This window comes from Xenopus tropicalis, chromosome 7 (assembly GCF_000004195.4).
Source record: "Xenopus tropicalis strain Nigerian chromosome 7, UCB_Xtro_10.0, whole genome shotgun sequence".
NCBI classification, from domain to species: Eukaryota; Metazoa; Chordata; class Amphibia; order Anura; family Pipidae; genus Xenopus; species Xenopus tropicalis.
This window is the reverse complement of record NC_030683.2, coordinates 8,055,829-8,079,528: the sequence shown is the minus strand read 5'-3', so window position 1 is coordinate 8,079,528 and position 23,700 is coordinate 8,055,829. Positions and strand designations below refer to the sequence as shown.

General features: G+C 43.0%; 1 protein-coding gene across 1 annotated transcript in view; it reads right to left on the bottom strand.

The window, feature by feature from the left end:
- Nucleotides 1–2,535: 2,535 nt before the first annotated feature.
- Nucleotides 2,536–23,700, bottom strand: part of LOC100489060 (alpha-2-macroglobulin) — a 40,840-nt gene continuing 19,675 nt past the window's right edge. The window contains exons 8-36 of the mRNA XM_002938503.5: nt 22,980–23,100; nt 21,618–21,732; nt 21,219–21,328; nt 20,921–21,079; nt 20,449–20,676; nt 19,107–19,170; nt 18,808–18,953; nt 17,822–17,971; nt 15,840–16,010; nt 15,268–15,355; nt 14,716–14,902; nt 14,348–14,576; nt 14,141–14,267; nt 13,583–13,701; nt 12,450–12,501; nt 11,893–11,976; nt 11,430–11,606; nt 10,249–10,330; nt 9,972–10,128; nt 8,685–8,759; nt 8,253–8,415; nt 7,379–7,602; nt 7,072–7,287; nt 6,786–6,910; nt 5,787–5,877; nt 5,637–5,708; nt 5,078–5,180; nt 4,939–4,983; nt 2,536–3,508 (exon numbers count right to left, since the gene is read on the bottom strand). Of these exons, the coding sequence (XP_002938549.2) occupies nt 3,483–3,508; nt 4,939–4,983; nt 5,078–5,180; nt 5,637–5,708; nt 5,787–5,877; nt 6,786–6,910; nt 7,072–7,287; nt 7,379–7,602; nt 8,253–8,415; nt 8,685–8,759; nt 9,972–10,128; nt 10,249–10,330; nt 11,430–11,606; nt 11,893–11,976; nt 12,450–12,501; nt 13,583–13,701; nt 14,141–14,267; nt 14,348–14,576; nt 14,716–14,902; nt 15,268–15,355; nt 15,840–16,010; nt 17,822–17,971; nt 18,808–18,953; nt 19,107–19,170; nt 20,449–20,676; nt 20,921–21,079; nt 21,219–21,328; nt 21,618–21,732; nt 22,980–23,100 (3,706 nt within the window). The 3' untranslated portion in view covers nt 2,536–3,482. The remainder of the gene's footprint in view (nt 3,509–4,938; nt 4,984–5,077; nt 5,181–5,636; nt 5,709–5,786; nt 5,878–6,785; nt 6,911–7,071; nt 7,288–7,378; nt 7,603–8,252; nt 8,416–8,684; nt 8,760–9,971; nt 10,129–10,248; nt 10,331–11,429; nt 11,607–11,892; nt 11,977–12,449; nt 12,502–13,582; nt 13,702–14,140; nt 14,268–14,347; nt 14,577–14,715; nt 14,903–15,267; nt 15,356–15,839; nt 16,011–17,821; nt 17,972–18,807; nt 18,954–19,106; nt 19,171–20,448; nt 20,677–20,920; nt 21,080–21,218; nt 21,329–21,617; nt 21,733–22,979; nt 23,101–23,700) is intronic.

Below are 23,700 nucleotides of genomic sequence, written 5' to 3'. Positions count from 1 at the left end.
ATGGGAGGTGAGATGGCTGATGGAACTTTAAACAAAAGTTGTTCTGTAGGAGGGCAAGTAGGAAAAGAGCTCAACAGACCCAGCAGACACTAAACAGATTGGAACCATAGTAGGTAACCATAAAGCTTAAGAAGTGCAAACCAGATCCAGAGGACTCTAGAGCCTACATGAGGGATGTTTGTTGTGAGGCCAAATACTTCTACAGAAGACAATGAAGAGCAGGATCATCAAGTAGGAAAGGACAACTGTGCTGTTGTCTACAGAACCTAAGAAAAAGCAGTTCAAACGTAAAGGTCAATAAACCTAACTGTATATTCCCACGCCCGCTGATTGCATTAGCGTTGGCAATGATTTACATTAAATAAACATTTGCAAATATTTGGCCTGAATGTAAATACTCATTGCAGATGTTGCAGGGCACAAACTGGAGCAGTCTATTGTAGCAGCAGTCTCCTCTTATACCCCAGATGAGACCTCTTATACCCCAGATGAGACCTCTTATACCCCAGATGAGACCTCTTATACCCCAGAAGATGTCCTTTCTGGGTGTCAGATACATAAATTGTATGGGATCAGCCGGCAATAAGGGAGCTGTAAGGGTTAAGCCAAGACAGGCCAATCAGTGTGATTGCTACATGTCTATCACGTACAATAGCATGTTACAGTTGCATTATTTGGGCAATTTATTGCTTATGCAACCTCCTGGCTATGCTACCGAGTCTTGAGATAGATAAGGATTACATAATCAGGGTTTGTCTGTAAATGTTAAGGGTGTGGCTCGCCAAAGAGCCGAAGGCAACACAACGCACCTGCTTTGCCTCCCTACTCTTTCCCAAACCAGCATTGCCGGCTCTTCGGCTCTTCCCTCAACAAGGCCCCCAGGCCATTTTATTTCCAAACCTGGAAGACAGGGCAGAACATGGCTGATTCTGGAATGCAATGGATTGCCAATGTTGGGGTGGACTATAGGTGCTTAGCCGCACAGCAAGATCCTCTTACGGATCCCCACTAGATGAACCCTAGCCAAGCCTACTGACCAATTTTGCACACATATAGAAAGTCTGCAAGAATCAGGACCCTCACTAGGCCTTCAGCCAATGTTCTCTCATAGTTTTTAAAAACTATGTGCTCAGGTCAAAATAAATACAATATGTTGTGTTGTCCCACAAAATTCTTTGTGCACACCACAATTTGTGTGTACTGACATTGTCTTCAGTACTTCTAGGCACCCTCTATGTTTTCTGGATCTTCTGTCTATATATATATATATATGCTAATCTTTGCACATGCCTATGATATGGAGGTTACACTATACCAGTGATCCCCAACCAGTGGCTCAGGGGAACATGTCACTCACCTTACCCCTTGGATGTTGCTCCCAGTACCTTCAAAGCAGGTTGTATAAAATCCAAGTGTAATGTCAAGCAGAGCCTACTGTAGGCTGTCAGTCTACATAGGGGGCTACCAAAGAGCCAATCATAAACTTTATGTGGCACCCCTAGGAACTTTGTGCATGCTTGTGTTGCTCCCCAACTTTTACATTTGAATGTGCCTCGTGGGTAAAAGAAAAAAGTGTGGAATCCCTGCAGATAGATTTGTATTCACCTCCTCCCTCACTCTTTCCATTGCTACAAATATTGGGGTGGATCAGAGTAACCGCAACTAAACTAACCTTACTAGCTACATATACTCAGAATTAGTTAGAATCCAGTAGGGACAAATATAATTGAGATTTCCTTCTCATAAGAACAGTGAAATATCATATTGCAGTTTAATAAAGGCATTCCTATTGGGGAGTCTCTTCCTCTCTTAATTATCTGTCTATATAACTCCCTTAGGTTAAAAAATAGCTATCATATGAGGTGCTACTGGCCAAGATACTATTATGCTATTACTATTAAGTAGTGATGAGCAAAATTTTTCAAAAGGCATCTGAATTTCCTCTAGTGGCCTTGAGTAAGAGAGTAGAACCAAGTGATGGAGTAGCCTAGATGGGCCAATCAAGCCTGGATCAACTGGAGATCTTCTGGTATCTTGGTGGGGTTGCGTCATTTCCTCTACTAGGATTCTGAATCCAAGGTCATTGATAAGAAATTTGAGTCCTGTGTTCTTAACTCATACATGTGAGGAGGTTAATTCCCGTAACTTCAGCTCTTGGAAGTTACCATAATCTAAAAGTATAGACCTTCTTCATGGTCATACAGTGTTTCCATTTCTAACTCACCACTGTATTTCATACATGTGAGGGGGTTACTGATTCCCATAACTTCCAGTGATGGAGTAGACTAGATGACCCACTGAAGCCTGGATCAACTTGGAGATCTTCCGGTATCTTGGTGGGTTTAGATAAGTCTACAAGGTTTCTGAATCCAAGGTTTTTTAATTAATAAATACTGTAGATGTGAGGAGGTTACTAATTATGGGAAGTTACCATAATCCAAAAGTATTAGATCTTCATCATGGTCATGTTTTATTGCTATGAATTTTATGAACTATTTTAGATGATTCAGGCGGTAGAACCTCCTTCAGACAATGTGGTTGTGATGTTTTTATTTTCAAGAGCTTCCTGGATCATCCTCTTGTAAACAGGCAGGTACATTAAGTAATCTCGTTATTCATTTCTTGTGATTGTGCCTAACGGCATCGTGCCATCAGTGTGTTTACTTGCTCTATTCAGCATCAGTGAGGCACAATACATTCCTTTTCCCTCAACCAATCAACATGAAAGAAAATAAAGGTAACCCTGTATGTTCACTTGCTTTGTTTACCTGCAATAGTCTTGTTTATCGGGACTAGTGATGAGCAAACAGAAAATTCTGGAAAAATTTGTCGGGACACAAAATTTGGCTGCGTTTCTCTGCTTTGGGGCTGCCTCTACTTAACTGTGTTTAGTTCCGAGGAATCCCTATGCTGTCTTAGGGGCACATTTACTAAAACTGTAACATTTCTCCTTTTTTTATTTCGAAAAAAGTGACTAAACTCATTTCCACGTTTACTAAACGCGGGAAACTTTGACTTAGAATTGCCGCCCCGAAAACACAAAATTCGAGTTTTCGCACAAAAACAAGGGTCAAAAATCGAAAACCTCTAAAAAGTTTTGAGGTGAAAAATTCTTTCTTAAAAAATTTCAGACTTTTACCGCTAAAAATCCAAATCGGTAAAAAAAATCAGACAGTTAGTAAATGGCCCCATTGTTTCTCCATTTCGGCTATGAGCAAAAGTGGGACTGTTCCTTCAAATACAATGTTTAATATACTGTATGTACATGGATAAAATATACATTTAATAGATTGATCTGCAGCTATAAAATTAATGGGGGTCAGATTAATATCTCCTCCTGTCCATTATAAAATATTCTAGAAATGAATCACGTTGGCAAATTGACAGAGAGACAAAAACAATGCACTTATCTAATTTCTCCAAATCCACTGACAAGTCATTTAGTTGGTGGGTTCTGCACCTTTTGTCCTTCTGGGCCCGTTTTATTGCTGTTCTTTGTTTGCTCCATCTAAGGTGAGAATAACTGAATAAGGAGAGAGCCCTCTATAGATCTTATTTATGTACTTATAGAGTGAAACAGAACAATTCTATCAAGGACGAAGACACTTGGGGCGATTAGTTGCCGTAACTTTTTGAAAAAGTTGAAACTACTAATTGGCACATAGGCGACTCGTATGTTAATCTATGGCAGCTGAATCATCATGATGAGTTGTTGCAACTGTGTTTTTTAATGTCACTGGGACTAATATCCCATGTCTTCACCCTAAATGCTACTTACTTCTCCTTACCATCTAGCGCAGTGATGTACTTTCTTAAGCCTCCCATGGAGGTCCAACATTATAGAAACACTGGGGGTAACAGTCACCCTGCTATAGTTCCAGGGGTACCCAGGGCACAAATAAGCACTCACCCCAAATCCCCCCTAACTGGCCTTCAGGCTGGGCCCCCTTAGCCCATAACAAGGTTACAGATATATAGAAACATTGGGGTAACAGTCACCCTGCTATAGTTCCAGGGGTACCCAGGGCACAAATAAGCACCCCAAATCCCCCCCTAACTGGCCTTCAGGCTGGGCCCCCTTAGCCCATAACAAGGTTACAGATATATAGAAACATTGGGGTAACAGTCACCCCGCTATAGTTCCAGGGGTACCCAGGGCACAAATAAGCACTCACCCCAAATCCCCCCCTAACTGGCCTTCAGGCTGGGCCCCCTTAGCCCATAACAAGGTTACAGATATATAGAAACATTGGGGTAACAGTCACCCCGCTATAGTTCCAGGGGTACCCAGGGTACAAATAAGCACTCACCCCAAATCCCCCCCTAACTGGCCTTCAGGCTGGGCCCCCTTAGCCCATAACAAGGTTACAGATATATAGAAACATTGGGGTAACAGTCACCCCGCTATAGTTCCAGGGGTACCCAGGGTACAAATAAGCACTCACCCCAAATCCCCCCTAACTGGCCTTCAGGCTGGGCCCCCTTAGCCCATAACAAGGTTACAGATATATAGAAACATTGGGGTAACAGTCACCCTGCTATAGTTCCAGGGGTACCCAGGGTACAAATAAGCACTCACCCCAAATCCCCCCCAACTGGCCTTCAGGCTGGGTCCCCTTAGCCCATAACAAGGTTAGATCAGTCATTCAATGATAGTTCCAGGAATATCTAGAACAGTATACGAGTCAGAACAGGCCACTGAGTTACCCGAGTTTGGATCACTGCTCTACTACTTTTGCCTAGATCAATATTTGTGCTAACTTTTTTTCTAAGTTACGACCTAAAACCCACAGACAGATTTCTTGGAGGGCTAAAGGGAAAAGTAACTTGTTTTTTTCAGCTTGTGGCGTAGGCACTTCTCAGTGTAGGCATTATAACGAGACCTATGGGTCGATGTAAAGAAAAAACCCATTAACAGCAATAAATACAATGTTGTACCTTTTGCGCTGCAGGGGGCATCATACTTGGTGATGGCCAAATCATCTACAAGAAATACAAAAACAGAACATGCCCTCAGATTCACCAGTAGATATATTTTCAGAACATTTCAGCTCTTACAAAGCGCTACTGATGTTACCTGTCTCGTAGTAATCGTAGACAACAACAGTGGCTGGCTGCAGGTTACCGATGGGAATTTCCTGCTCCACCGAGAACCTAAAACTCTGAATATCTTTGAAGAGCTGCGGAGAGTCATGTAGATGAAAGTCAACAGAAATTGTGCTAATAAATTTAAAAAAAAAATACAAATGACAAGTGAAGGTTTGATCCATCTTTTCTATTATTGACGTCTATGAAGGTTCTTCATTCATCCAGGTCACGGACTTTCTTGAGAACGTTTCACCCCTCATCCAAGTGGCTTCTTCTGTCCTTTCGGATGAGTTGTGAAACGGTTTAAAGAAAATTCAGAGAGTCCAGTTTCTTTAGACTTCATTCTACCAAATACTTAATTAGTGACCCAACCAACCATATAAACAGAAGAAAAAAGAGCAATACAACCACAATGGTGTGTAACACCACAAGATGCTGGTTTGCACATCTACTATAAATTATTTATTGTAATCCCTAGTCAGAATTTCCCCATGTGACTTCTCTTTCCTAAAGGGTAAGTCTTTGTCGCATTATAGTTCAACACTCACCGACTCAAAGTAGACTATGACCTCATTAGCGTGGGCTTCTGCTCTTTGAATGAGTCTGTTTGAAGCGGTCATCTGGAGGAGGAGAGAATGGGACAATGATCAGCAGCTCTTGGGATATCTTCACCCTGAGGCTATAAAGCTTATTCTTACCTTTTTGACAGAAGGCTTAATCGGGATGTATCCTGATGGGAGTTTTACTTCCACTACAGCCATGTTTGAGTTCAACCTCTTGCCAACGTAGCTATAAGATGAGAGAAATATAGGATGGGTCAGTGCATTTGGGACTCCAGTTAGAACAGAAAGACTAAGGGTAAGAAGAAATGGTTCAGTCGTCGGCGATAGATCTCTCTTTAAAATCCCAGTTTCCCAGCCTCTCCCTCCATGGAGGTTCCAAGTTGCAAGATTGCCAAGCGACAGGTCTAAGTGAGCATCATCCTATTGTGAGTGAGTGTGCCAAGAAACCATGGAACTGTTGCCACCCTGGACCTGCCGCTAGCTTCAGGATTCCCAGGGGGCCCAGCATGAAGTGTAACCTAAGTTACACTATAATTATGGGAAAAAGGGCAATTCTGTAGTCAAAATTGCACACTCATTTGTAAATGACCCTCCAGTGTGTTTTTTCAGCTTCTTTTGAAACCTATAGTCATGGCAGTGTTCTCCTCCAAATCCATCCCTATTAATCTGATGAAACAGATGCAAACTGATCCATCCAACAGCCAGTCCAATCTTTCGAAGTGTTGCATCGCAACCTGTACTTTTTTTAATTGTCGCACAAAAAACCAGCATCTAAAGTCTGAAATCTCTGAAGTATAAGAAGGATCCTCCAGGAAAGGCAAGATCCTCCAGGAAAAGGGAACATCTGCCATTGACTTCTACATGATCTTGGTTTTAGCTGGTGATTTGTTGAATTCGGATTTGTAGGCATTTTGATGCAAAATGAATCTCAAAAAAGTCTAATCCAAATCGGAAAAAACAAAATCAGATGGTTAGTAAATTGCCACCATAGGGATCTGTGGCTCCACCCCTTTTCTGGAATCAACAATGCCACATCAACATGCAGAGAAGAAAATTAAATCTTTAGTCTGGGACAGATCCCGCAAAGGGTCATATCTGCCCAGCTGGTACGGCCACCTATATCTCCATACTCACCTTACATTGGCTACTATGGTAAATGTTTTCAAGGATTTCCGGTCGCAGGTCTCAGGGTCAGTGGTTACTGATATTGTGAAAGGCGCATCTTCCTTGGGAATGGGAACATTATATCTCAGGGTCGTCTGAAACACAGATTAGATGAGATAACAGATGAGATCACAGAGCAGTAAATATACTCTGATCAATGTTCTGGATAAGACAACTTTTTGGAACTCATATGGAACTGTACGTGGATAGTGGCTCTGAAAAAACTGACCTTTTATTGAGATATCAGAATTCTCACCTGTAGGTACAGACACCCTGACCCACTGACTGTAGCCAAATAATCCCCTGGGACTTCCTTCAGGGCAATACGTTGGAGAAGCAACCGGTTTGAATCCTCTACATGGAACTCTGCAACTGGAGTTTTGTCCAAAGAAAGTGAAACCGTTCTCATGGCATCATGGCTGAGAGTGAGAGACCCATAGAGAGAAAGAGCCTGAAGCGCCACAACTGTGTCCTACAGAAGCCAGGGAGAGCAAGTGATACATATTTCAACAGTGCTAAAATCTTTAAGCTTGAAGGACAAGGACATAAGGAGAAAAGTCTACCTGAGTTGAGGAGAAGCCACCATTAGGGTTCTGCTGCTTTATCATCCAGGAGACAACCTGGGTGGCCAAGGTCAGATCTTCATCTGAGACATTATGTTTGGACAAGAGAGCCAGTAACATATAAGAATTCATCTCTACTTCTGCTGAGGGGGCGCGTCTGTAAGGAAACCTATCCACCCCCGAATCATCAGAAAACTCTGGACGATGCAAATGAACTGTGCCATCTAAATAATGAGAGATTACATAAGTCGTTCTTATAATTCATTATTGACCTTTAAAGGAAAATAATTGAATGACCTTTTCCGAACTGGTAGACCAGCCAAAAGCTAAATAGATTCCATACAGTGATCCCTACATTGTTATGTGCCACAGAGCCATAGAAAGGCTTCCAGCTAGAAATGAGTCCAAGCTGGAGAAGCCGAAATGAAGAACAGGCCGGTGCTTTGCAGGCAGGCTTTTCCCTGTAACAGGGTTTATTTATGCACCTTGGTCATTTTCCCTGGACGGTGATACTTTAACAATATATTTATAGCCTGTTACCCTTTCCTAAACCTCCAATCCCAGTGGCTTTGCCTTTAGCCCTTTCTGGTTCTTCCTTGACTAGTTTATATTGCGGTGTCCAACACTATAAACCATATTCAAGGTGTGGTTTAACCAATCATTAATACACAGGCAGAATTGTACCTGCTTCCCTGTAATCATTCCCTTGTAGAGTAATACTTATTAGCCTTTGCAGCCATTTCCTGACACTGAGTGCTACAACCAAACTTAGTATTTCTGCTTGGCGTGATACAGGGTATGTATACACACTGAGCTGTATCGTCACACTGCACCCATACTTCATTATTTACTTTGCTGATTCTATAGCTCTCACCCTTCTTTATGGCCTGTTCATCCAATGACTGTAGGAGCTGACGGCGGATGTCCATCCTTCCAGCAAGAGTGAAAGCGTAAGCCATTAAGGCCTTGGTGTAGATGCCGTTCTTGCCTCCCAAAGCACTCTCCAGGCAGAAGAGAGCATTTCGGACAGTAGGATGCTATGGGGAGAGTGAGGCAGTGATCCACATTATAATTATGTGTTATTTAATAACCATTTAAATAAGAAACTGGATAGTGAATGAGTAGGTAATTATACTGGGTTCACTTGGAAGGGTTAAACCTGATGGTCTTTTTATAAACCCTATGTAACCATTTAACTACATATGCCCCAAATACATATACAGGAGCCTGTAATGATCTCTATATACAATACACACTGTGACAGTAAGAAGGCAGAGCTGCAGTGATTACGATATACAGTACATACTGTGACAGGGAGCGGATATTCCAGAAGAGCAATCGTTATGTAGGCAGCCAATGTCACTTCATCATCTACTCCTCCCTACGGGGAACATGAGAAATAAATATAATGATACCATTGAGTGTAAAGTTAGGCAACAGAATCACCCGCTAGCATTCATTTGTGGCTTAGGAACATCTTCCCCAAGGATATGGATCCCAATCTTGAGAACGATTTTAAAAGATTACGTTTCTTTTTCAACAACTTATTACACATATAACAAATGATTGGTACTGCCCCACAACCATAGGCTGAATCTGCCAATCCCCAGTGCCGCTTTCTGTAATGTAGGAATAACCTGGAACACCCAGATGAAGCCTCACATACATACAGTGGTTGGCCTGTCCCCAGCAGAGGTCCTCTTCCTTTCTGCCCCTGTTGTTTCTGTTATTCCTACCACCCAAGTCCCAAATAATTTGTTAGGAGACATTTGAAAAGTGGGCGAAGAAGAGCAAGGCCCGGGAAAATAAGGTTAGCAAGACTTTTTGCCCCGATTAGAGTAGCCATGAATACACACGTATTGAGTGGCCGATTTGGAAAATATCAGGGGTACTGTCAAACTATTGTTATATCTATGGGTTCATCTGTAGTGTTTTTGACAGCATGCCCTGCAGTTGTTTTGATTATGTTTTGACATCTGGCCTGAAATTGAAGAGATTTCAATCGGCAAGGTTTGATTTTTCCATTAGATACAGGATCATATTGGCTTGTTTATGAGGTCCCTGAACCAACAGGGCCCATGCCTGCCATTTTAATTTGGTCATTTGGCCCTGAGGCCAAACAATTGAATTAGTTTGATATCACCCACCCATAGGTGGGCATATCGGGAGAAGATCCGCTCGCTTGTTGACCTCTTCAAACAAGCGTATCTTACAATGTATGGCCACCTTTATTCAGATTGTGCCTCAGATAGCACCTTGGCAATTGGCATTAATATTCTATTTTTAGATGTTTCAAAGATATTAGCAGTTCTAGACTGCTAATACCATGCTTTCAGGTCACATTCAGAGCTGCTGTATTGGAAACCTGGGACAACTGACAATGGCAAGTTGCTTAATGTGATCAGGGCCTAAATTATTTATTTTTTTTATATTAAAAATGTTGGCAAGTATGCTTTGTAAACTTAGGTTGCTACTTTTCTTATAAGTTGAGCCCCTGCCCCATCTATCATGGAAAAACACAGCTGGCAGTATGGAAACTTTTGCCCTTCACAGTAAGATGCCTCCTATTTCCCCCTTTGGTGCAGCCACGCACCTTCATGGCATTGTTGAAGAGTTTGCCGACACTATGGAAACAGCCGTTGGGCTTTTGCCGGATGGAGAGCCACAGAAGAGCTCCCGTGATCAGTTTCTCCTCAATATAAATGTGAGCGCGAGCTCGGGCAAAAGACTTCATAGTAAATGCAGTCAGCCTGGAAAGAGAGGGATCTGATTAAATAACTTTTTATGAAGGTTTTCATATCCCTTGAGTTTCCATTAACATGCAATGTCTAATCTTCATCTTGGCCTACAGCTCACTCTTGTGTGCATACCAGGTATTGCCCTCTCCATAGCGTTGTCCAAATGCACTGTAAGATCCATCGGGGTGTTTGTATGAAAGCTGCTTCTGGTAGCCTGAAAAATATTCATAGCAATAATGGTTTTAGAAAGGAAGAGTTCAGTAGTCTACAGGCATCAGGATTTAGGAAACAGTTATATCCCACTTGGAGTCAAACTGGAGATGGCAACAAAGGGAGACGTTTTGCCTTTTTCTGGATCATCTAGAACAGGGGTCCCCAACCTTTTTTACCCATGAGCAACATTTAAATGTAAAAAAAGGTTGGGGAGCAACGCAAGTGTTAAAAAATGTCCTAGGGGGTTACCAACATGGGCTGTGATTGGTTATTTGATAGCCCAATGATGACTGGCAGACTACAGGAGGCTCTGTTTGACAGTACACATGGTCTTTATGCCTCCAAATCTTGTCTTCAAGTCAGCAAAAATGAAAACCTGCTTTGAGGCCACTGGGAGCAACATCAGAGGAGCCACTGGTTGGGGATCACTGATCTAGAAGGTAGATAGGTCTCACCTGGACTAAAAGGTGTGTTTTATCTCAAGCTCATCTATTATGTATTGATGTAACAAAGGCAAATGTGTATTTGAACTGCTCCCTGGTAAAGCTAGGGGCTTGGGTTCATTTTCAAACTTAATCATCTTCATGGAGTTGGTACGTTCCAGGGCATTATAGCAAGGCTTCTCACTGGTGGCCCTTGCCGTCTCCCTCTGTTTTCCTTTTCTGTAAAAATCTGCCAAACCCAGTGGCCTTCTCTTATCCAGCAGTGCCGCCATTTAAGCAGGCCAAGTAGAGTCCTATGTGGCTGGCATAGCCGCTGTGCATGTACTATACACAGTCAATTAGGAAACATATACACATTAGGCCCTGCTGCTTATTAACATTTGTAATGAACCTATATGGCACCAAGGAAGACCAGAGATTAGGCGCCACCAGGTAAATAAATCACAGTCTGGAAGAATTTTAGATAAGGAGAACATCACTGAGAAGTTGGAGGTTAGTGACTGTGGTCTACGGAGAGAGGCCTCAAAAATGGCACCTTGTGGCAGTTTTGACTTCCTTTGTTCTTTAATTGTTAGATCTAATATAGGGAGGCCCTGCCTTTGCCAGTTTTAACTTGTTATTGGCTTGAACATTGGAGGTGACATTGTTTCCTCCTACCAGTGCTCATGTAGCTGAGGGTTTTTGATTTCATTTCTGGAGTCAGCTGATTCGTTTTGTTCAGATATTCCGAGATGTAGATAATTGGGGTGAAGAGAACCATATTCTGCTCTCCACAACCGTACGGCATCTGAACGAGGTTCCCCAAGTTCTGCATGGCTGTGCCTAGAATATCACCTGTAAGAGAGGTACCAGAGGGATCAGGGTAACTTCTGCTCAGTATAAGGTGCTCCATGTGACCCTGACAATAAAAATAGAATCTCAGCACCAGTTACGCAAATGTGGGAAAGCAACAAACTGCAACAGAAAAGTGAAGAGTAGAAATTGTGCTTATAAAGAGACTGAATCAGCCGTAGAGAGCTGAAGGTCAGACAATACAGAGCTGCTTGGGTTGGAAGAGAGTGGAGCAGACAGTTGGCTCCTCAGGGAGTACAGAGAGAGACAACTGGAACATGTAACTCACCGACGGCAGAGAAATAGGCCCGCGCTGATCCCTCTACAACCTTCTCTGGGAGTTTGAGAGGAATATTCTCAGTAATTTCAGAACCTGCAATCAAAAGTACAAAATTACCTGCAGGTTATATGGCCGAGCCGTGAAATGTGTCCTGGAACCCAGTCTAACGGGGAACAGTTGAGCCAATTAACATCCTTATATATCGGTCACTATAAGGGACGGTAAGACTTGCTTGAATTTTGTGTGGGCACCGCTATTCTTAGATAATTACCAACTGGTCATCATTTTCTGTTCTTTAGGGTTCATTTATTAAGATGGCACTATAGGCAAAAGTTCAAAATCCGGCTTATTGCAACATGTTTGTATCCACAATGCAACATTTTACCCAGCATTCCTGTGAAACTGCATTGGCCACATAAATGGTGTGAGACACAACTGTCAACACAAGAACATAACTTCTCAATGTGGGCGTGCCTGAGTGGCCCCCACCAATGATGGCATGAGAAAGTGTCATGGTCAGAACTAACGGTGAGAATCAGATAAAGGTTTTATAGAGGGGAACTTACCTTTCCCACAGATCATGGTGCTATGTGTCTCCTCCTTTTTCACTCCCTCTGGCTAATAAAGACAGATAGACATTTAAGTTGAACTCAGTGTTTAATGTTCTATTGTACGTTTACTATCTGTCCCCGTTTCAGGGGGACTGACCCTGTTTTAGACTCCCTGCCCCCATGAAAAAACCGACCTGAGCAAGAGTCCCCGCCTCCGAAATCCGTCCCCGTAGCAACAGAGCTTCCCCCAACTCCAGGACACATGGAAGGAAGAAGGTGATCTTTTATCACCTGACCCCCTTCCCTCCTCCCACATCCAGGGAGGAAGTTCCCTGTCTCCACTGCACTCTGCAGAAAGCCATCTGCACTATAAACACTGACTGTCATTGGCTCTTACTAGTGATGGGCGAAATGTTTCGTCAGGCATGGATTTGCGGCAAATTTCCGCGTTTCACCATTGGCGGATTGTTTCGTGAAATGGATGAAAAAATTTGCCGCACGTCCAAAAATTGTCTCTGGCGTCAAAAAAGAATAGTCCCAGGCGTCAAAAGAATAGCCACGCAACGAAATAATAGCCGTACAACAAAATAATGGGCGCGGGCGACAAAAGAATAGCCGTGCAACAAAATAATAGCCGCGGGCGACAAAAGAATAGCCGTGCGACAAAATAATAGCCGCGGGCGACAAAATAATAGCTGCGCGACAAAATAATAGCCGCGTGCAACAAAACAATAGCCGTGCGACTAAATAATAGCCGTGTGACGAAATAATAGCCATGGGCAACAAAATAATAGTCGCCTGACAAAATAATAGCCGCGGGCGACTATTTTTTTTGCCGCACGACATTTTCGCCGTTTTGCGGATCTTTTGAAAGATTTGTGAATTTTTCGGCGAAACGGAACAGATTCGCTCATCACTAGCTCTTACTGCTTCACTTCTATTTTCTAGGGAAATATATTGAGATTATAATGTGTGGTTGTGATGTTGAGTGGGTATAGTATCGAAATGACGTATTAACCAAAAATTGGGCATGGCACATATAGTGCTGCACTTTCCTGTCCCTGGATCTCACATAGGAAATCTGATAACCATACTCTGTCGGCCACGGTTTCTGCATAGCCAGCACGTTTGCCCCATAGTGCACCTACCTCTACAATGATATGTTTAGTGATGGTATCTTTCCTTCCCTGTGCTGGGCTAACAATCTCATTCTCACACAGGCCTTCTCCATTCAGGGTCTCTGCACTCATTGTAAAGTTCACTTCCCCTGAAAGAAAGAAATGACAAATGATACGGGAGAACATTGGAATCCAGGTTGGGAGGTCTTCTCCATAGACTCTCACAGTCACTCACAGTGTGCTACCCAGTCCCAAGTCTAAAGTAAGAAGCTTAGACTTGTCTCAGTTACGTAGCATTAACCATCTTCTGAGGTATAGACACCGGCCAAGGAAAGTAGTCATTCTAGCTTTTTTAGCCTAACATGGTATCTTTCATGTATATCGCATTTTTATTGGTTCTTCTAGAAAATAATTGCTCATGAGTAGGGCTGCTCATCGCTAACCTTGTAGACCCCTGAGAAGCAGTTGGAACTGTAGGACTGGAAATTCATCTCATGATATCTTCACGTGGAGATGTTGTATTTACAATCAGTTGTGGACAATTGTCCATACAAACACTGCAAGAATATTACACCAGAAACTATTTACCTAAAGACTTAAGGGTCACCTCCCACGACAGCGTGACTTGCCCATTTGCTGTGACACAGTAACCATCTTCCTGCACCTTTGTGGGTTTAGCCAAGAACTGGTTTGAGTCTTCAAGTAAAATACCCACCTGAAAAGAAGGAAAAGGGACTGGTAAAGGAGTGTGTGGCCAAAGGCAAATAGAGATTCTATCAGTATGTAGTTAGTTACCCTTATGGTCTGTGAGAGGTAATTAAACACTGTAGCCTTGAGGGTAAATATTTCTCCTCTAATAGCAGAATACGGCAGGGTAAGTTCAAGGAAGAAGGGCTGGAAAGCTACCAGGGATATAGTTTCAGAAAGACCAAACCCGGCACCCTGTGAGGTACAGAACATTCCGGCTTTCCAAGTCGTTATGGTGTCTGGGACAGTCACTGCCAGATCAGCTTTCCCATCAGCACTAAAAGTAAGATTGGAGTATGAATATTGCATATATATATCACTAATCACCAGCAGTAGTGCTGAGGGGCGGGCAAACTACTACACCGCTCGCCGCTACGGGAGCTTTCAAGAATGCCGGCGACGCCAACTCTACTTACTCAGTTTCAACCAATTGCCAGAGCCAAGTCTCAGGGAAATATTTTCTCACAGTCTCGATCACAGGCTCAGCCACCGGAATGTTCCTTCCGATGTGCAAACCTGCCCCACTCATTCCCGCTTGCACACCCATTCCCGCTTGCACACCCATTCCCGCTGACAGACTCATTGGAACTGCAAAAGGTCCACCTGTAATGAAAGAGCATGAACTGAGGGTAACGGTTACATTTACCAACTACATTTAGGGGCTGTTATCATCATGTCTGGGGCTAATTAAATGAGACTAGTGATAAACGACTTTTTTCACCAGGCTTGGATTACAGCGAAATGCCACACTTCGCCATCGCCATATTTTTCTCCATTGATTTTAATGCATTTGGAGTAAAAAAAAAACAAAACAAAACACCTACTGACTTTAATGCATTTGGAGTAAGAAAAAAAGTTGTGCGTAAAAACTGTAAACACGAAAAAGAAAAAAAGTCGCCTATTGACTTCAATGCGTTTAGCAAACTTTGCGTCAGATTGGCTCATCACATGTTCATGCTGTAACCTACCTGTACCGTAATGTTCATAAAAACTCCGAGGTCCACATACAAGTGGGGGCCTTATCCTGGCGTTAGTGAAAACCTTCAGGCCCAGGTTCTAGAAGCCAAAATGATATGCAGGTAAGTGGCTCATACAGATGGACAGTATCGCCCAATAGCCCATCCCAGTCGGCACTGGCATCATTTCTGCCCCTTCCTTTTCAAATAATGTTTGTAGGTGATTCCTTTTTCATATATTTGCCTACCTCGTCTGACTCTTCCCAGCTTTCAAATGGGGGTCACTGACCCCGGCAACCAAACAACTATTGATCTGTGAGCTTGCAATTTTATTGTTACTTTTTAGTCTATTTAGGCCCTCCTCTATTTATGTTTTAGTCTCTCTCTCAAACCACTGCCTTGTTTCTAAGCTAAATTGGACCCTAGCAACCAGAAATCTGCTGAATTTTCAAGCCTATAAGAGGGGCTTGAATGATTTCTTAAATATTTTTAGGATCATCATTGTGCAAATATTTTGAATATAATATACACATAATATGCATCTCAAATAGCATTAGAGAAAAGCTCATCTGGTAGAAAAAGACCTTTAAGATTGTGTAGGTGTCTGTGTCCCATTCTGGATTTGTTGGCATGTAATAGATGCCATTTATAAAGAGGGGCTCCATTTTTATGCAAGGGTCGTCCCAAAGCTCTTCAAGAAAGTTTCCATCATGAATATATCCACTGAGGTCTTGTAGCGGCAGCAAGTTGTATATCTGGAAGGTGGGAAATTGTGCAGGTTGTTATATATTGTTATTTAGTACCCCCTATTGTAACATATAGTTACATAGTTACATAGTTACATAGGGCTGAAAAAAGACCAGTGTCCATCAAGTTCAACCCATCCAAGTAAACCCAGCACACCTAACCCACACCTACCAATCTATACACTCACATACATAAACTATAAATACAACCACTAATACTAACTGTAGATATTAGTATCACAATAGCCTTGGATATTCTGATTGTTCAAGAACTCATCCAGGCCCCTCTTATAGGCATTAACAGAATCTGCCATTACCACATCCCCCGGCAGGGCATTCCCCAACCTCACTGCCCTCCCCGTGAGGAACCCCCTACCCAACATCCCCCGGCAGGGCATTCCCCAACCCCCTCACTGCCCTCACCGTGAGGAACCCCCTACCCAATATCCCCCGGCAGGGCATTCCCCAACCCCCTCACTGCCCTCACCGTGAGGAACCCCCTACCCAACATCCCCCGGCAGGGCATTCCCCAACCCCCTCACTGCCCTCACCATGAGGAACCCCCTACCCAACATCCCCCGGCAGGGCATTCCCCAACACCCTCACTGCCCTCACCGTGAGGAACCCCCTACCCAACATCCCCCGGCAGGGCATTCCCCAACCCCCTCACTGCCCTCACCGTGAGGAACCCCCTACCCAACATCCCCCGGCAGGGCATTCCCCAACCCCCTCACTGCCCTCACCGTGAGGAACCCCCTACCCAACATCCCCCGGCAGGGCATTCCCCAACCCCCTCACTGCCCTCACCGTGAGGAACCCCCTACTCTGCTTCAAATGGAAGCTCCGTTCCTCTAATTTAAAGGGGTGACCTCTGGTGCGTTGGGATATTACAAGTCACAGAGGAGTCACTTACAATATATAGTGAATAAAGAACCCCCTATTGTAACATATAGGGATATTATAAGCCCCCGAGGAGTTCCTTATAATATATAGTGAATAAAGTGCCCCCTATTGTAACATATATGGATATTATAAGCCCCCGAGGAGTTCCTTATAATATATAGTGAATAAAGTACCCCCTATTGTAACATATAGGGATATTATAAGTCCCCGAGGAGTTCCTTATAATATATAGTGAATAAAGTACCCCCTATTGTAACATATAGGGATATTATAAGTCCCCGAGGAGTTCCTTATAATATATAGTGAATAAAGTACCCCCTATTGTAACATATAGGGATATTATAAGCCCCCGAGGAGTTCCTTATAATATATAGTGAATAAAGTGCCCCCTATTGTAACATATAGGGATATTATAAGCCCCCGAGGAGTTCCTTATAATATATAGTGAATAAAGTACCCCCTATTGTAACATATAGGGATATTATAAGTCACCGAGGAGATCCTTATAATATATAGTGAATAAAGTACCCCCTATTGTAACATATAGGGATATTATAAGTCACAGAGGAGTTCCTTATAATATATAGTGAATAAAGTACCCCCTATTGTAACATATAGGGATATTATAAGTCCCCGAGGAGTTCCTTATAATATATAGGGAATAAAGTGCCCCCTATTGTAACATATAGGGATATTATAAGTCACAGAGGAGTTCCTTATAATATATAGTGAATAAAGTACCCCCTGTTGTAACATATAGGGATATTATAAGTCACCGAGGAGTTTAATGTCATGAAACTCTGAGACATAACTAAGCACCGTTTATAAGGATATAATTTACAGTTTGGTCCCATAGGGAAATGACCCAACTGTATATTATAATGGAATAACAGTTTGAAGGTGAATCTAATTAGTACCGTTTGTGCGGAAAGTTCAGCCTCTGGTTTCAGAATCAGAACGCTCTCATCTACGGCTCTCAATGCACACAGGGATGAAGGGGCCGTGAGCAGGTGGAGATCAGCCGGAGCACCTGGAAGGGCTTCACTGGGGGAAAATGAAAGCTCCACCTGCGGGTAGGAAACAGAATTAGCAAAACTGAAAAAATGGCGGGGGGGGGGGGGGAACCATGCCTGAGAATATGCAATGAATAAGTTGTAAGGAAATATCTCAATTGTGCAACCCATGGAGATGAATTCTGTGCACTTCTCAAGCAGAGGCCACAGGATGAGAACTTTACTTAGGCTGTGAATGTGAGCGTCTGTACCGAGGGATACCCAAGTAGAAATGACATAGAAACCTTAGGAATATAACAGATAATAGGGAAACATACTTCATGCATCTCTATTACATGGGTATAAAACCAGTGGCTGTCATTTTTGGCCAGGACCTCCCCTGTAACTCCAGCCTTTGGTCTGGTCCCCTCCCTCTTGGCACATTAAATGGATAAAGATGAAGGAAAATCACCCTACTGTCACCCAAAAGCCATTGTCAAAAAACCCCCAAAACCCATAAAACCACAAAGCCAAGAGAGATCTTGTTGTAAAAGGGACATCTGCTATTGACTTCTATATGATCTTGACAGGTTTTAGTTGGCGTAGATTTCCATTCGGAATTGCCATGATTTTTTCATAATTGTGACAAATTTGTTTTTTTTTTACATGATCTAGTTTTTGGCAACAAAAAGCCCAAAGCGAAAAATTTGCTAAATTTACATTAAAAATGAAAATTTGTATAAAAATGCCCAATCTTTTTCCCATTTACGGTTGAATAGCACTGTGTTGGCGAAGCGTGCGGAGATAAAATTACTCTCGTTTTTTTTCCAACACGGTTCCTACTCCAAATTGTACTTTTACTGATAAAGATCTTACTCATCCGGAGAACCAGAGCTCACAATGGGCCTCACCTTGTTCCCAAAGCATTTTTCCACCTTGAGGCTGATACTGTCGGCAATGACCTCCCCACTCTCCAGGATCAGGTAGACCAAGAAGTTGGCAGAAGGTGCAATATCTGTACCGGCGGTGAGGCGAAACCAGAAGGTCCCACTTGCATCTGGGATAAAGTAATAAGACTTGGTGAGGAAAACTTACCTTGGGGCCATATTACCTCCACCGTTCTTGGAAAGACTGGTGTCTCCTAGAAGATGTGGCAGAGCTAACTGCAGAACCCAACTCATAGCCACATTGTATATCAGTAAATGCTTACTTTGATTTGGCGAGATCTCAATCTCATGTCTCCCATGTCCTGCGATGCCTCCCTTCGACATGACCTGATGTAAGAAGGGAATGTATAAGTAACATTGATCTCATCAGTAAGGTCTTATCAAGCTTTGTGTGTGAGTGAGGGTTGGTACAGGTATAACAGGACCAAGATATGTGCCGGGGAGAGTCAATGTAGGTATACTGGGGTTCCATATTGGAGCTAGAAGTGTATGTTGGTATATCAGGGTACAGTAACAGGGCTGTGTGTATGTAGGGGTATATCAGGTTACAATGGGGGTGAGAGTCAATGCAGGTAGACCAGCGCACAATAACACAACTGTGTGTATATGTGAGTGAGTCAGTGCTAGTATATTGGGGTACAATAACAAAGCTGTCCTACGTGCTTATACACAGGGTACAGTTAGGGTTGCCACCTATTTTCGTGGCTTCTTACCGGCCGATAATGTGGAGACAGGGGGCTGGACCAAAAATGAGTGGGACTATGACAAGAAGGGGGAGGAGCTTCTAAGCTGTCAGGAACAATGGATGGAACTAGAAGGTGGAAGAGGTAATGGGTGGGATGGAGGGGGGAGTAGGGGGTGGGATGGAGGTGGACCAAAGGCAGAACATGAGGGATTACAAATTTATTGGCAAGCACATTGCTGGTACATTGGTAATACTGGCCCTTGGCTGGTTAGGCTGGTGAAATACCGGCACAGGTGCAGTAGAAAAGGGAGGGAAATATACAGGGTTATATTAATAAATGGACAAGACAGGTATTTGCACAGGCCTGAGCAGGACATGAGGGTACACATAAGAGTTTTCATCTGCTATAAATGTTGCCCAAAGATCTCCTCTTTTTAATCAAGTACTCTACAGCCCGAGCATATTTATTCCTTTAAATGTTCCTGATAAGATTCTCCAAATAAAAAAGAAAATGGTATCTCTTTTGTGGTGTCCTTTATAGAGGTAGATTGTGAGGTTCCCTTTGTTTGTTTTCTAGCAGGCCCACAAAAATGGGGAGATCCCTGTGTTATATTTTTATTTCAAGCTACGTGAAGGTAACACTGCCAAAAATATGTGGGATTGCTGTGGGGGGCCCTAGTGAGATCTTTGCCCTGGGGCGTATGTATGCGTGGGTACAGTTGGCCACGGGCAGATTTAAGCTTCTGATTTGGGTCTTTCAGACTAATTCGGCAGCTTATCTGCACATGTATGGGGACCACCAAGGGGCCTACCCAACCTATAGCTGGCCTTAAAATTGATCAGATGTCAATCAGGCGGGTTTCATTTTCCCCTTAGATCGGGGACCGCATCAGGTTAACCCAAAAATAAAAAGTACTCACCAGGTAGTGAAAAACTGCATTTGTTGTCTCTCCAACACCCTCAGCCGATAGAATAAAATGGACAATGACCTTCTCTTGCTTTTGGCACTCTAGAATCTTGTAGATGGGCTGGATTTTTAGATAGCTCTTGGCTCTTGAGTAGAACTCTTTAACACTCCTCTCATCCCCCTGATAGGATACACTCACCCACCTGTATTGGTAGCAGGATTCTCCTTCCTTATATCTGGCCTGAAAAAAGGCAAATGATGAGAACATGTGGCAATAAGTATTCTTAGACTACGAATTCCACGGTCAGAACACAGGCATTCTAGATCAAAGGCCTCTTTAAATGGTCAAATGGGGCATTTTCCAGGGCCTCCAGAACAAGAGACCAACTAACAAGAGTTTTCTGAAAAGGTTCTGCCCCAAGGACAACCTAAAGATCCACTTTATTCTAGAAGGTATTGCGAAAAAATTGATTTGTTTGTCTGACCCTGATCTGAAGCGATGACTTCTGGACATTGCTGGTGTCAATCAAGAACTCTGCTGTTCCATCCTGCCCAGTGGTGTAGGTGAAATTGGTTCCATAACCTACAAAGATCACCACTGTCTCATTGGCCATTGGGTTTCCAGACGCATCCTCCAGAAATAACTGTGTATAAAAGTTATAAGTAATATCAAGGACAGTTATTATAGAAAAGGTAACAGGATGGTTACAGACTTCTCTTGATTCACCCGACTGGAGATGTGACCTCCATGGGTTATACCATCTCCATACATTATCTACTCACCTGTCCAAACAAGGGGAGGCCTTTCCTGTAGTGGGAGTCAAGGTGCCTGAAAGACACCTTAGCCAGGGTTTTCTTAATCTCTGAAGAAACTGCTGCAGTTAATTCCACACCTGCCAAACACCAAAATCCACTTGATGTCCCCTACACTTTTAGCAAATGACTTACAGACACAAGAGATGAAGGAAAAGAACAGTTTCATATTGGCCTTGGACATGGTGTTCTAGAATAAATGTAGAAATTTGTCCAAAGTTTCAATTCAACGAGGCCCCTTCATTATCTAGATCTCCACCGATCAGAAGGTCATGTTCATAATTCCCATAATTGCCTTGGTCCTTCACTGTTTCTATGGTAACCTCTCCCTAACATGTTAATTGTGTCGTCATTATTCACCGTTCTTACCTGTCCCATCTTCTATGATTGTGGCTGAAGCTCTGATTTTATCCTCATAACCTGAGCGCCTCATCTGAAACATTCTGGTGCTCACCACTTCTGAAAAACAGCCATTAGGACCGGCCTAAAAAAAAAGAGGTTTAGTGCTGTTACTTATAGGTTTGGTTTCGCTCGTCTGGTATGTCTTAAAGGAGACATACAATGTGACAATTAAGAATGTACCAGGGCATTATACTCCTCTATATGTAGAAGGATTGTGCTTTCAAAAGTTGTGTTTGAGAAATTCCCCCAAAACCCTACTAGTCCCGCCCATCTGTTCCACTTCCTGCTGGCTGATTTCTCTGAATGTGCAGGGGGGCCAATGGCACTCAGCACACTGCACTGTAGTATAGGAACCAATCAGCAGCTAGGCTGACCTGATAGGGAACTGACACCTGTGTTTGCTTGTGTGACTGCAGGGTTGGGATTGGCTACTCCCCTCCTACGGTGCTTCTGGCAGGGACCGTTAGGACACGCCCACCCCATACTGGAAACACAGGCAGGGACCTGAGAGGATCTGTAGGGAGCTCCAATAAAGGGGCCATTTTTACAGACAGTATCTGTATATACTCGAGTATAAGCCTAGTTTTTCAGCACCCAAAATGTGCTGAAAAAGTCACCCTCGGCTTATACTCGAGTCGGGTGCCATGGGTCCCTCTAGACTAGCACCCTCTCTCCTTTGTGTGCAAATTAGGCCCCCCGCAACCAGACCCTCCAGTGCCCTGGCCTAGGCTCCCACTAGCAATACTTATTTACCCTTACATCTCCTCCGGGACCGGGTCTGCTGCCAGTTTGCCAATGTGCAATGAGCATAATATAGCGTGGGGTAGTACTTTTATTGTTTTTGTTGACCGTCTTCTCCGCTTACAGAGCTAGTGACTGTTTTTCTTTGAAATAAATATTGAAAAACATATACCCCACTGATGCCTCAATTAATGTCATTTTATAGGTATTTATTTTGATTGTTGAAACTTAGCAGTAGCGGCTGCATTTCCCACCCTAGGCTTATACTCGAGTCAATAAGTTTTTCCAGTTTTCTTAGGTAAAATTAGGTACCTCGGCTTAAATTCAGATCGGCTTATACTCGAGTATATACGGTATGTCCAAAGGGAAACCAGCACCGTATATTATTCATAATTGCCGACTAGATTAGGGGTTTTTCATTTATCCAAATTCTAGTTTCTGGAATATAGCCAAGAGTATGAGACAGTAAAAGTGTAGGGGAGCCTAAAAAGTACAATAATATCAGCTCCTAAATGTCTGCTTATGTACATCTACTGCAAGGCTGATCTTCCATTAGGCAGAGATATGATGTTGACTAGAGTTACTTACACGATGGTTAATCTCCTCGCACACCCCGTCTTCTTCCCCTTTACATAAATTGTAACGGTCAGAGAACTTTCTGCACACTCGGACCTTGATCCTTCCCAACACCGGCTTTCCATATGTATATCTGATAAGGAAGAAAGATAGCCCTGTGAAAGTCCACCATGTTCCTGGAGATCTAATGGCCAATCCCAGATGAAGACTATCAGCAAGTAGTAGTTTAGGCTCATTAAATTAAATAGAATATGGGGAAATGTAAAGTGTGTGCATCAACCCAATCCCAGCATCTCTAGCGCTCATGATATATAGCCACACGTATCGATAACTGCAAAGGTAGATGATAGAGTAGGTACAGATAGGGATAGACAGACAAGGGACAGATAGACAAGAGTATGATTGAGTATGACTTTTTCACACAGCATTTGAGTTTCCATGTTGGTTCCTCTCTATGGGAAAGGCTATGGACTTTCAGGAAACCTTCTCTTTTGGAAAAATTTGAACCTTGTGTAGTGATGAGCGAATAGTGTATGTCCCGTTTCGCTTCATGGAAGTTTCACAAAACTGCTGAAAATTTCGGGAAACAGCTACCGCGCAATTTTTTTGATGCATGCAACTTTTTTTTGATGCAACAGCAACTTATTTGATGTGACCACAACTTTTTTGACGTGACAGCAACTATTTTGCTGTGACCGTGACTGTTTCCCCATGCAACTTTTTTAATGGAACC